The 13,952-nt window shown below is 42.6% G+C and overlaps 1 protein-coding gene across 2 annotated transcripts; it reads left to right on the top strand.

Moving 5' to 3' along the window:
• The first annotated feature begins 2,149 nt into the window (after nt 1–2,149).
• stxbp6l (syntaxin binding protein 6 (amisyn), like) lies at nt 2,150–9,038 on the top strand. 2 transcript variants are annotated; one of them, XM_041865917.2, is made up of 7 exons: nt 2,150–2,286; nt 2,895–3,082; nt 4,416–4,546; nt 4,678–4,996; nt 5,328–5,426; nt 6,109–6,278; nt 6,615–9,038. In XM_041865917.2, the coding sequence occupies exons 2-7, from the start codon at nt 2,929–2,931 to the stop codon at nt 6,636–6,638; spliced, it is 897 nt and encodes a 298-aa protein (XP_041721851.1). In that variant the 5' UTR covers nt 2,150–2,286; nt 2,895–2,928; the 3' UTR covers nt 6,639–9,038. The 2 variants fall into 2 exon arrangements, with proteins under 2 accessions (XP_041721851.1, XP_041721850.1); XM_041865916.2 differs by having other exon boundaries at nt 6,106–6,278.
• The last annotated feature ends 4,914 nt before the right edge of the window (nt 9,039–13,952 follow it).

Here is a 13,952-nt window from a genome sequence, read left to right as displayed (position 1 = left end):
TCCAGAGCGACTTACAAATTGGTGCATTCACCTTATGGCCAGTGGGATAACCACTTTACAATATGTATTTTTATTTTTTATTTCTTTGGGGTGGGGTAAGGGGGGGGTAGAAGGATTACTTTATCCTATCCCAGGTATTCCTTAAAGAGGTGGGGTTTCAAGTGTCTCCGGAAGGTGGTGAGTGACTCCGCTGTCCTGGCGTTGTGAGGGAGCTTGTTCCACCATTGGGGTGCCAGAGCAGCGAACAGTTTTGACTGGGCTGAGCGGGAACTGTGCTTCCGCAGAGGTAGGGGGGCCAGCAGGCCAGAGGTGGATGAACGCAATGCCCTCGTTTGGGTGTAGGGACTGATCAGAGCCTGAAGGTACAGAGGTGCCGTTCCCCTCACAGCTCCGTGAGGCAAGCACCATGGTCTTGTAGCAGATGCGAGCTTCAACTGGAAGCCAGTGGAGTGTGCGGAGGAGCGGGGTGACGTGAGAGAACTTGGGAAGGTTGAACACCAGACGGGCTGCGGCATTCTGGATGAGTTGTAGGGGTTTAATGGCACAGGCAGGGAGCCCAGCCAACAGCGAGTTGCAGTAATCCAGACGGGAGATGACAAGTGCCTGGATTAGGACCTGTGCCGCTTCCTGTGTAAGGCAGGGTCGTACTCTCCGAATGTTGTAGAGCATGAACCTACAGGATCGGGTCACCGCCTTGATGTTAGCGGAGAACGACAGGGTGTTCAACAGTTGTCAACCGTGATGGCGAGATCATGGAACGGGCAGTCCTTCCCCGGGAGGAAGAGCAGCTCCGTCTTGCCGAGGTACAGCTTGAGGTGGTGATCCGTCATCCACACTGATATGTCTGCCAGATATGCAGAGATGCGATTCGCCACCTGGTTATCAGAAGGGGGAAAGGAGAAGATTAGTTGTGTGTCGTCTGCGTAGCAATGATAGGAGAGGCCATGTGAGGATATGACAGAGCCAAGTGACTTGGTGTATAGCGAGAATAGGAGAGGGCCTAGAACTGAGTCCTGGGGGACACCAGTGGTGAGAGCACGTGGTGCGGAGACAGATTCTTGTCATGCCACTTGGTAGGAGCGACCGGTCAGGTAGGACGCAATCTAAGAGTGAGCCGCGCCGGAGATGCCCAACTCGGAGAGGGTGGAGAGGAGGATCTGATGGTTCACAGTATCAAAGGCAGCAGACAGGTCTAGAAGGACAAGAGCAGAGGAGAGAGAGTTAGCTTTAGCAGTGCGGAGAGCCTCCGTGACACAGAGAAGAGCAGTCTCAGTTGAATGACCAGTCTTGAAACCTGACTGGTTTGGATCAAGAAGGTCATTCTGAGAGCGATAGCAAGAGAGTTGGCTAAAGACGGCACGCTCAAGAGTTTTGGAATGTTATGCTCGACCCTCTTAAGTTTTCAACCACAAAACACCAGAAAATGGCCAAAAAGAGTAGAACCAGCTCAGCTGATTTTACACTATGATTTGACTATTAGATGTTCAATGTTTTTTTTGAATTCATTTTTTAAAGGAATAGTTTCACCATATTAAAGCGAGAGTTCAGTTCACATAACAGGGTTGACCTTTTTTCTGTTTTTTTTTTAACCTTAAAATGAAACACTAATCACATGAAATAAATAATAATCTTCAGAAATGACTTTGTCATAGCAACAGAAAAAACTAGGGCTTTACAATGATGGTAAAAACTTTGGAGACATTTTGGAGGATGCACAGAGGGACATTTTGGCGCATTAGCAAGTCTTTATTCTTATAAAAATTCGGATTTATTGAATTTTCCATGTGGTCTATATTAAAGGGCACTTGGTGTAATATTACAGGCTTTTAAATCAAACATTTGTGCACAATTTCTACTTAAAATATCGAAGGGATGCAAAGGGAACTCATTTCGTGGATCAACCCCAATTTCAGTGCGCTTTGAAAATAGTTTAATGGCAAAGGAAGTTTTTACAGTACTGAAAGAGTACATACATTGTTTTCATCAATATGTTCTAGATATTTGCAACCTGCAAAGAATAAAGAGTATTCTGTTAAACCAAGATTAATATTTGTATTTATTAAAATGTATTGTAATGAGATTCAACTCAATAGTACAATTTCCCACGTGACTTCTAACTTGCTCAAATGGGATGGTCTCCCAGACAGATTCGCCTTCTCCGCAAGGCATGCCGTTGTTGTGTGACAAAACAACACCATTAAAAGGCGTTGGAATAGTTTGGTGAGCATTACTGCAGCTTCTCTGTTTCTGCATCTCGAAGGAGCAAGGGGTAAAACAACAAAACAGGTATTGTAAACGATTCTTTCTGCTTTCTTGCAAGATGTTCTGAAGGCCACCGTGGATAATTTATTGCAAATAATTTTGCTACGATTAATTTAATTCCCTCCGGTTAAATACATTTGATATTCAACTGTTTTAAATGAACTGCCACTTTTAAAGGTGTAAAGTTCGCCACTTTACTAGTTATAAATAACCCTTTAAGGGTCCTTGATGTTTAATTATGATCTATATATGACACACAGGAAAATAAGATTTTGTTGTTGTCTACATCAATGAATATGTATATATTAATATGTTTTATTATTGTTTCATACACTTCTCACTTACACCTCTGCTACTCCCCCTATAGACGTTCTACCCCGCCCACCCAACGGACATTTACCCTGCCCCCACCCCCCAATGGATCTTTATCATTGCTACACTTGTCAATGTGTGTATATAGTATTATTAATTTGTTATATTATTGTCTCATTCACTTCTCTTTTTTTGACCTGCACTGTTGCTCGGAGCTTAATAGTTTCACTGCACCCTGCAATTACATCTGTGACCCTGTGCATGTGACTAATAAACTCATCTAATCTAATCATCAGTCTCTCTGTCTACTATCTTCATAGATCACCCATCAAATATCCTGTACCCAGTTCCACCATGAATATCCAGTCCGCTATCAACAGGGAGGTGTTTGCTCCCCGGGATGAGAGGATGCTAGTGGCCGTGGAGGTCAAGAGGAGAAAAAGGAAAAGAGTCCCCTTTCTTCCCACTGGAGGCAAGGGAGAATACATGACATACATCTGTTTGTCAGGTAACGCCTATGTTAGCTGCTTTTTTTATACATCCAACATCATGACTACATCAGCATTCAACATCTTTTTTGTAGACCCTCAGCCCGTGTTCACAAAGCGTCTCAGAGTAAGAGTGGTGATCTAGGATCAGTTTTGCCTTTTAAAGATGCACTATGCAGAAATCGCTCTTCCATTTCCTGGTTGCAAAAATTTGAATCGTTCGCCTAATTTCAGTTTATATGACAAAACAAGCAAGTGTAGACAATCACTGTACCATCTAAACTGCTGTGAAATATATTTTCCATAGCCAAAAATATAGTATTTTCAGCTGTTTGAAGCTGGTGTACAAAACCGAAAGTAAAACTCGCAAAAACGAAACTTAAGAACAGGAAGCATAGAAATGACGCACATAGAACAGATCTACAGCTTCTTAGACTTGCTTTCAATGAGAAGATCTATCATCTATAACTACATTTCTATGTGAATTTGGTCAGGTAGCCCAAAAAGTTACATATTGCAGCTTTAAATCATAATGAATAAGAGGGGGGGGGGGGACCTGATCCAGATGAGCATTCCTACTTTGAGACACGCCGTGAATACGGGCCCAGGTATACTGAGAGAGCAGGTTGATAGATCAGTGTGACTTTTTGAATTCACTATCCTGTTGCTACTCTGTAGTCCCGCTACATACAACTCTCTTGTTCAGGAGGGTATTGAAAAGCTGCATTGTTTAACCGTCTCATAGTGGCATTGTCTGAATGGAAGGATGCAGAGTTATTCATCGTGTTGCAATAAGGACATTGTGCTGCTGGCAATGTAAGATAACTGCGTCTGACACTGTCAGGACATGGATCCTAAAATTGAGCATGAAGGATCATTCACATATTTAGCTGTGTTCAGTGTCACCGGTCTTCATAGTCACTATTGTTACTTTGATGAAGTCACCCAGAGCCATGGTCATTCACTGGCCCTACCCAAACACCACTGATGGGTGGGTGATGGCTGGCTGGGTGTCCTCAGCTGGCACTGCCAGTCTCCCCCCGTTACAAAACCCTCATATCGTGTTAACAAGAGAAACCACTGAAGAAGAATAGGCATTGGCGGTCTGTTTGTTGATCTGCGATGGTGACTGGTCACTAATGCCTTCTGTGTTGGGTTAATTTGTTCACAATGAAACACATATCTATTACTGGATAGCCAATCTTTTATCAAGTGTCTTTTTCATCTTCTATCGTGATTCTAGTAGGGAGTACATTAACATTTCCTTCCTCCATTGTGGATGTTATGAAGTGTGCTTGCTTACCTTTCAGTATTGGCATATTTGTAAACCCTGACCCCCTCCCAATCCCCCAGTGACCAATAAGAGGCCAGCTCAGCTCCTCATCACCAAGGTCAAGCGGTTTGGAGGCTCCGCCCCCTTCACCAGGAGGTCACAGTGGGCCGTGGAGCAGCTCCGCCAGGTCAACGGCATCAACCCCAACAAGGTGACATCACCACCAGTATACAGGCCTATTGGCTGGGATTGGAGGACCTTCTGACCCATGTTTGTTTAGACCAATATTCCCCCCTACTGTCCAGTGACCTATACTGTATCCCTCCTGTGTATCTCCCTCAGGACTGCCCAGAGTTTGACCTGGTGTTCGACAATGCCTTTGACCAATGGGTGGCCAGCTCAGCACCAGAGAAGTGCATCTTCATCCAGATCATGTACCACGCCTGTCAGACCTACTGGGAGGGCAAGGAGGGGGTCCCTGGTGGCCCGGCTAGCCCAGCTGGGGACCAGCAGAAAGGCCAAAGAGGTCAAGGGGGCCAGAGTAGCCCAGGGGCCCAGGGGGGCCAGAGTAGCCCAGGGGCCCAGGCTAGACGGAAGAGCACCGTGGGTCCCAGGCCCCGCCAGACTGAGTTTGTTAACTGTCAGTCCAAACTCACAGGAGGTAAGGGAGTGTTGAAGGAAAAGCAGTCTATCAACAGTCGGTCCCAATTCACTCCCTTCCCCTTGGTCCTAACCCTTCCATGTTTGCAGATCGAAGTGCTAGGTCCTAGGGGAAGGGTTAGGGAGTGAATTTGGATCATATGTGAGTGTGAATTGTTCTGGGACCACTGGGTCAACCCTAGGAGTGGCATGTCTTCTCATCTCATAAAATATGGCAGGGACTCCAATTTCATGTTTGATTCTGTAGTAAAAAAAAAAATCATGGTTATAATACGGCTATTATCAGATTCGACTATTTGTGTCATTGGGTGTCATTGTTGTCATTCTAACAGATGCCTGCACAATGAATCTGGTCATGTACCGTTGCAAGGTCTTTTTCAACCGCATGAAGAAGGTGATGGTTTCAAACCAAAGCCGTTCTCAGGCTGGAGGTAAGTGAGTCATAAAAGCCCAAATAACCTCTAATACTCACTGAGTAGCAACACAATCTTTGCAGAGATGACAAAGGCATGTGGGAACATGACCTTAGTAGGCCTATGGCTGTATCCGTTATATTCTCATGGATTCCCAATCCTCTCTCAGGAGATGGATGGTTTTGGTCTATTGTCTTCTGTTACACCTCTCCGCTGCAGTAGAGAATGGCTCTTCTATGAGGTTGTGCCTAGATGAGTGGTGACTTTGTGTCCAAACCTCCTGCTAAAAAACAAAGGCTGGCCTTGAGTCTCCGGGGCAGGGAGACTGAGAAGGAACGCGGCTCCCCATTGAACCCGCTGACAGGGGGGTTGTCATGTGTGGTACTGGGAGAGGTGCCAGGCAGTAGCAGGACCTAGCGAGACAGAGCAACAGCAAATGTTGCGGATTCTTTGTCCTAAGCTGACCAGGGCCTGTATCCACAAAGCGTCTCAGAGTAGGAGTGCCTTTTGGAGCATAATGAATAATATTATATGGACAGATCCTAGATCAGCGCTGCTTCTCTGTGACACTTTCACCCATGAACATACTGAACTAATCTGTTTTATAACTGTTAATGATCAATTAACAGGATTTGTTTGCAGTCTTCTAAGTATCCCATCTCTGATGCACTACTCTCTGTCCCTGTGTGTTGTGCAGCAGGTCCTAGAGCAGGTCCCAGTGGGCAGCACCCCCCAGGGGGCAGTATGGGTAGTGTAGTCCAGAGGGCCAGCCAGGCCCTGCAGGAGCGTGGGGAGAGACTGGGCCGGGCCGAGGACAAGACGGCAGACCTGATGCACACAGCCCAGCAGTTTGCAGACACTGCTCACAAGGTGAGACATAGCATTGTTGAATGGAAATAGTATACACACACACGCACACAGATTCAGCATGTGGTTAAAAGTTTGACTTCCCTGAGTTTGGTCCACTTTGGTCCAACTTTTATTATGAAGTGTGCATCATTCCACACTATGGATATCCTGCTGTGTAAGTTGACCTTGTTTAGAATGTCTACCCACTGAGAAAGCCAGCAGGGCTACAGACAACCTCATCTAAAAAATATCAGGCCCTAGAATGCCCTCCAACTTGCCCATCAAAGTGAAAATACCTTTTTTATTTCATAGGAAATTAGATAGAATGTGTAAATGATGATTTTCTTTCTCCTCTAGCTGGCTCTGAAGTATTCAAACTAGAGGCAAATCTTCCTGTGGATCTGCTCCTGGAGTCATTGGCCCAAATGTACATTAATTCTAGGTAATAACATCTATACTAATGTTGGACTGCGTTGAAACTAATGGACTAATGTTGGACTGAGTTGAAACCCAGTGGACACACTGCAATTCCTCTGTGAAGAATACTATCTATTCTAAGGGAGTACTGGGTTATTGTACTTGCTCTTAGGACTTTGACTGTGGACAAGCAACTGTCACTTATGTCAGAAGGACATGAAAACGTTTACAGATGGGCAATGGTGAGGACGATCCAGGAATGGACCCCAGTATTAAAGAATTACCTTTCACCTCTAGAATGGGACCTGTGGATTACATGATGGTGTCCTTTCATGGGATAGATAGCTGGTATACTGGATAGCAATGTTGTGTTACAATGCTCCCACTGATTGAGTGTCTTCCCTGCTTCAGTAGCCTCTGCTCTGATAACAATAATTTTTGATTTTATTCATTAACTTTTGTTTCGTGCGGTTTTAGATATTTTAATATGGATTTATGAATTCACACAGTGAACAGATGACAAGTGAAGTTGAGAACTTACGTGTCTTCTCCACTATGAATGTATTATTTCAATGGTGGTTTGCTCATTGCTTAAATTATTGATAATTTATGACTGAATAGGCACACACAAAGAGCAGCTTGTGAATATTGGCACGAACAGATGCAACTCGGATTGCACATTTATTCCTGGTGTTATCATTTTCTATAGTTTTCTCGATGTATTGTTGGGAAGGGCCCGTATGTAAGCATTTCACTGTTTGTCTACACTTGTTTTACGAAGCATGTGACAAACCCATTTTGTAGATGGTTTTTACAAATTACACATTCATTGAATGTTTGAATGGCATTGAATGCATAAGTATGGCTCTTTAAGGTTATTGCCTTCATGTTTTGTCAGAGCAGGTGCAGGGGAACGAGGAACACCTGGTGAAATAATGTTTTTCTTTGCATGGTTGTGTAATAGTCTAATTTGCTTTCACTATTTTTCAATGCTCAATTCCTCCAGTACGCTTTCCCTGCTTGTATCAAAACCATTGGTTAGTCACCAATCACTATTCCAAATTCAAGTTAATATATTCCTATTTGATCCTTGATCTTGTCTCTTGTCTTTGTCTAATCGTGTTTGATTCATTGATCCCCTGAATTGTCACTGTCTTGTCACGTATGTCATCTGTTTTTGTCTCTTGTGCCATATTTACATGTATGCATGTACTTTTTTTTATCTTCAAATGATGGTCCCGTGTCAAAAATAGTTAAGTGTAGCAGTTGGAATGATGGGTTCATGTATGTAGACAGGGCTCTTCTAGGTGAGGTCATAAGCAAGGTATTTAATGTTGACTGTAAATGTTTGTGTGTGATGGTAATCACTTCCACCCAGCCGGCTCTATGCGGTAGCAAATTGATCCTGGGGATGAGGTTAGTGTGATGAAGGTTCTGATTAACACTGTAGAGATGAGACCGTTGAGTTGGATAGTGATGAGGAGACTGGTAGAGATGAGATGGGTTCAGTTGGTTAGTGATGAGGGTTGGTTAGGAGGAAGGTCTAGTTGTTGAAGGTCTAGCTATATGCTGTTTGCTGTTTTGACGCCTAGTGATAATGTTTTTATTCTACACAGTACAGACAGAGTTTACAGGTAAACGCCACCCCAAAACTATCTTTTGGTATTTGTTTCAGTAGTCCATTGTTGACATAGTCTCAAAATGGTTTGCTTGTCAGCAATCAAGTTTTCAATATATGTAACTTTTAAAATATAGAAATCATCCCCCTATGGTGCATTTTGTATCATGATGCTGCGTCTTACATATATTGAAAACTTGATTGCTTACAAGCAAAACATTTTGGGACTATGTCAACAATGGACTAATGAAACAAATACCAAAAGTCTTTGGGTGGAATTTTCCTGTAATTGATATGCTTTAGCAGCTGGGGCAGTATGTCCCTCTTTATGCTGAAAGTCTCATAGAGAGTGAGAGGGTAGTCTTATCTCTGTCTTCAGAGTACTCTTATTAGAATGAAGCTTAACTGTGGCAGCTAACTGTCAGGAGTGGAATCCAAAGATGGCACTTGTCCTGACTGCACGTTTGCTGTTGCTATATTACTGCTGTGGCGAAATATTGGTTAGAATCTAAATTCATTGTCCAAGAAGAGTGCCTTACTACCGTTATAGCCTGATCGTGGAGGTAAACCCTGTACTGACATCTGTTATTATTCCTAGAAATGCCTACTATTTAACATTGCCTTATACTACACAGAGGTTCAAGTACTGTTCTAAGTGTAAATGAGATTTGTTGTACTGTCTTTAATGAGAAGAAGATCAATGACCTTAACCCTGCTTTTTGACCCAATAAATGAAATGGGACCCATCTGATGTTCTCTGTTTTCATTGTGATAGTGTCTAGTGTGTCCCTGGACAGACGAATAGGACATTACTTTTGTTTGCCTTATTTATTTCTCAACACTAGAGGGTGCTCAAACCGCAGTCAAATCTGATCCACCATCCATCACAAATGACATCATTACTTAAGGGTATTCTTTGAACATGTAATTATTTTGCATAGACAATACAACACATTTGAATGTTCTTACAGATAATGTAGTAAATAACTTATGGTCAGGATGGTTTGTTATGAATATTTTAGATCTGTAAAGTTTTGTAGTCACCAATGATTGTTCAGTAGAAGGAAATGTTTACTTAAAAGAACTGGGATCAATGTTTTGGGATCATAACCTTTAACTGCCCATGTGTTCAATCCACAGTCATAATTCTGTGTCGAACCACTCTCCAAACCATTAAAAACGATTCTGTAATCAATTGGAAAATATTGCTTATGCAATATATCTGTCTGTATTTTGATATATTGTATATCCAGGCAGCTTGGTGTGCATCTATGGATCCGAGGAAAACCATCTCTGGTCTCTCTAGTGAATACAGTACTTACATTGATGCAACTGTTATGATGCAACTAATATAATGCATGAGGACAAGGTTATTTTTTGAAGTGCTCTTATAAATGCCAACATGGCTACGCTCATGCAGGGAAAAACAGACACTCCGAGATGACTGGGATATAAATTGAAAATCATGTCATTCTTTGTATGTGGTGTGATAGGACTTTTGTGTTTGTGGTACTGTATTTACAAAATGTAAATGAACTACTTAGCTCCCACTTCTTTTGTACCATAGATGTATATTACAATTTACTCATTTAGTACCATTACCATAGATGCAATTTTGTACCATATACTGTATGTAATCTATGATTTAGTTATTAAGTACCATAGATGTAATTTACAGCTGTATGATTGACTCATTTAGTACCATAGATGTCATTTATGATTTTCTCATTTAGTACCATAGGTATATTCTGATTTACTCATCAGTATTACGTTGTGGCTAATCAATGTGTTTAACATTCATGGTCACACCAGGAAGTGTCAATAGTGTGTCGTATCGACAAAGAAGATACATTTCCTGATGCCTAAAGTAGATGTATCAGCAAGAAGGGCCGGTCGTGACTTTGTGGCAATGGAGCCGCAGTGACGTTGCATCAATCTTATATTGATCCTACTTGTCTTTTCCTCCTTGGATGTTAACATGTCACTGACCTTTAGTTTAAGTCTGACTTAAGCGTGGCTTAACTCTGACTCAGACCGCTGTGTCAGTGTCATGAGTCACGACTATTGACCAGGCACACAGGGGTTGTATTCATTTGGGTAAGCTGTGGCAAAATGTTTTTCAATGGAAAACAAACATAAGAAGCTCTTATCGAATACGTTTTGGTAGTCCCTCCCTGTTTCAGTCCGTTTTCTTCCATTTGATGCTTAATAAACACGACAAGGGAGAGCATTTAAGCTTTTAATGGCTTTTGGTGGTATTGTCATCACTATTATCTGACTGCTACAGTAATACATCTATTGTATTACATTAATAATCATTTTTTGTTAGTCAGAGGAACTGGGTGTAGTAATCCAGTGTACCACAGTAGGGCGCTACTGTGCAAAATCAAATCAAATTGTATTGGTCGCATACACATGTTTAGCAGATGTTATTGCGGGTGTAGCGAAATGCTTGTGCTTCTAGCTCCGACAGTGCAGTAATATCTAACAATTTCACAACATATACCCTATACACACAAATCTAGTAAGGAATGGAATTTAAGAATATATACATATATGGACAAGCAATGACAGAGCGGCATGGACTAAGATGCAGTAGAATATTATAGAATAGAGTACAGTATATACATATGAGATGAGAAGTGCAAGATATGTAAACATTATTAAAGTGACTAGTGTTCCATTTCTTAAAGTGTCCAGTGATTTCAATAGGCAGCAGCAGCAGCCTCTAATGTGCTAGTGATGGCTATTTAACAGTCTGATGGCCTTGAGATAGAAGCTGTTTTTCATTCTCTCGGTCCCAGCTTTGATGCACCTGTACTGACCTCGCCTTCTGGATGATAGCGGGGTGAACAGGCAGTGGCTCGGGTGGTTGATGTCCTTGATTATCTTTTTGGCCTTCCTGTGACATCGGGTGCTGTAGGTGTCTTGGAGGGCGGGTAGTTTGCCCCCGGTAATGCGTTAGGCAGACCGGGGGCAAACTATATACAGTACCAGTCAAAAGTTTGGACACACCTACTCATTCAAGGGCTTTTCTTTATTTTAACTATTTTTTACATTGTAGAATAATAGTGAAGACATCAAAACTATGAAATAACACATATGGAATCATGTAGTAACGAAAAGAAGTGTTAAAAAAATCAAAATATATTTTATATTTGAGATTCTTCAAATAGCCACCCTTTGCCTTGATGACAGCTTTGCACATTCTTGGCATTCTCTAAACAAGCTTCATGAGGTAGTCACCTGGAATGCACAAGTTAATTTTTTGAATTTCTTTCCTTCTTAATGCGTTTGAGCCAATCAGTTGTGTTGTGACAAGGTAGGGGTGGTATACAGAATATAGCCCTATTTGGTATATAACCAAGTCCATATTATGGCAAGAACAGCTCAAATAAGCAAAGAGAAACGACAGTCCATCATTGCTATTAAGACATGAAGGTCAGTCAATCCGGAAAATGTCAAGAACTTTGAAAGTTTCTTCAGGTGCGGTCGCAAAAACCATCAAGCACTATGATGAAACTGGCTCTCATGAGGACTGGCACAGGAAAGGAAGACCCATAGTTACCTCTGCTGCAGAGGATAAGTTCATTAGTCTGCCTAACTGCACCTCAGATTGCAGCCCAAATAAATGCTTCACAGAGTTCAAGTAACAGACACATCTCAACATCAACTGTTCAGAGGAGACTGTGTGAATCAGGCCTTCATGGTCGATTGCTGCAAAGAAACCACTACTAAAGGACACCAATAATAAGAAGAGACTTGCTTGTGCCAAGAAACACGAGCAATGGACATTAGACCGGTGGAAATTTGTCCTTTGGTCTGGAGTCCAAATGTGAGATTTTTGGTTCCAACCGCTGTGTCTTTGTGAGATGCAGAGTAGGTGAACGGATGATCTCCGCATGTGTGGTTTCACCGTGAAACATGGAGGAAGAGGTGTGATGGTGTGGGGGTGCTTTGCTGGTGACACTGTCTGTGATTTATTTAGAATTCAAGGCACACTTAACCAGCATGGCTACCACAGCATTCTGCAGCGATACACCGTCCCATCTAGTTTGCGCTTAGTGGGACTATCATTTGTTTTTCAACAGGACAATAACCCAAAACACACCTCCAGGCTATATAAGGGCTATTTTACCAATGAGAGTGATGGAGTGCTGCATCAGATGACCCGGCCTCCACAATCACCCGACCTCAACCCAATTGAGATGGTTTGGGATGAGTTGGACCGCAGAGTGAAGGAAAAGCAGCCAACAAGTGCATATGTGGGAACTCCTTCAAGACTGTTGGAAAAGTGTTCCAGGTGAAGCTGGTTGAGAGAATGCCAAGAGTGTGCAAAGCTGTGGTCCTCTGTAGCTCAATTGGTAGAGCATGGCGCTTGTAACGCCAGGGTAGTGGGTTCAATCCCTGGGACCACCCATACGTAAAACATTGATGCACCCATGACTGTAAGTCGCTTTGGATAAAAGCATCTGCTAAATGGCATATTATTATTATCAAGGCAAAGGGTGGCTACTTTGAAAAATCTCAAATCTATTTTTATTTGTTTAACACTTTTTTGGTTACTACATGATTCCATATGTATTATTTAATGGTGATGTCTTCACTATTATTCTACAATGTAGAAAATAGTAAAAATAAAGAAAAACCTTTTAAACTTTTGACTGGTACTGTACATATGAAGTGGGTAAAACAATATGTAAACATTATTAAAGTGACCATTGTTCCATGTCTATGTACATAGGGCAGCAGCCTCTAAGGTGTAGGGAGGAGTAACCGGGTGATAGCCGGCTAGTGACAGTGACTAATCTCCGGGCAGGGTACTGGGTGGGTGGAGGCCGGCTAGTGATGGCTATTTAACAGTCTGATGGCCTTGAGATAAAAGCTGTTTTTCAGTCTCTCGGTCCCAGCTTTGATGCACCTGTACTGACCTCGCCTTCTGGATTATAGCGGGGTGAACAGGCCGTGGCTTGGGTGGCTGAGATCCTTGATGATCTTCTTGGCCTTCCTGTGTCACCGGGTGCTGTAGATGTGCTGAAGGCCAGGCAGTGTGCTCCTGGTGATGCGTTGGGCTGACCGCACCACCCCCTTGCGGACGGTGCAGTTGCCGTAGTGCAGTGGTGTAGTCAAGAGATGTTTTTACGGTGTTTACACTACAAAACATTCACGAGAGTAAAATTAAAAAACACCCTCCGTTACACATATTACTGTAGTGTAAGCCGCACATTTCTCACATCTACTACACCCCCTCGGTAGGTAGCTTGCGAGACTCGCCCTGGACTTGCCCCCCTCCGAGCAGAGGGGGGCAAGTCAATTGTCTCTTGAAGCCAAATGCTCCTACAGTAAAAATCTTAATAGCAGTGCAATGTTTTTGAAACATTTTCTTTGCATTGGAGACTTAATCCCAGCACCTGAGAATTGAGAGGAAGTTGAATCCTTATAATCTCTTTTGGCTGAGATGGTCCATCCACCTGCTTTCTATGAAGGCTGTCTGGCTAGACAACATCTGAAGAAGTCACTCTCTCTGTGTTGGTTGAAATAGGTAATCAATAATAATATAATAATATGCCATTTAGCAGACGCTTTTATCCAAAGCGACTTACAGTCATGTGCACATACATTTTTACGTATGGGTGGTCCAGGGGATCAAACCCACTACC

Source organism: Coregonus clupeaformis, chromosome 36, assembly GCF_020615455.1.
Source record: "Coregonus clupeaformis isolate EN_2021a chromosome 36, ASM2061545v1, whole genome shotgun sequence".
Taxonomy (NCBI): Eukaryota; Metazoa; Chordata; class Actinopteri; order Salmoniformes; family Salmonidae; genus Coregonus; species Coregonus clupeaformis.
The sequence above is the reverse complement of the archived record's forward strand: the minus strand, read 5'-3'. Positions and strand labels throughout refer to the sequence as shown.

What these genes read in the sequence shown, in the direction of transcription:
- stxbp6l (XM_041865916.2), top strand. Translation starts at nt 2,929, where the DNA reads ATGAATATCCAGTCCGCTATCAACAGGGAGGTGTTTGCTCCCCGGGAT. An exon ending in AAGCCGTTCTCAGGCTGGAG is followed by an intron (nt 5,427 to 6,105) that starts GTAAGTGAGTCA and finishes TGTGTTGTGCAG; the next exon opens with CAGGTCCTAGAGCAGGTCCC. An exon ending in TTGCAGACACTGCTCACAAG is followed by an intron (nt 6,279 to 6,614) that starts GTGAGACATAGC and finishes TTTCTCCTCTAG; the next exon opens with CTGGCTCTGAAGTATTCAAA.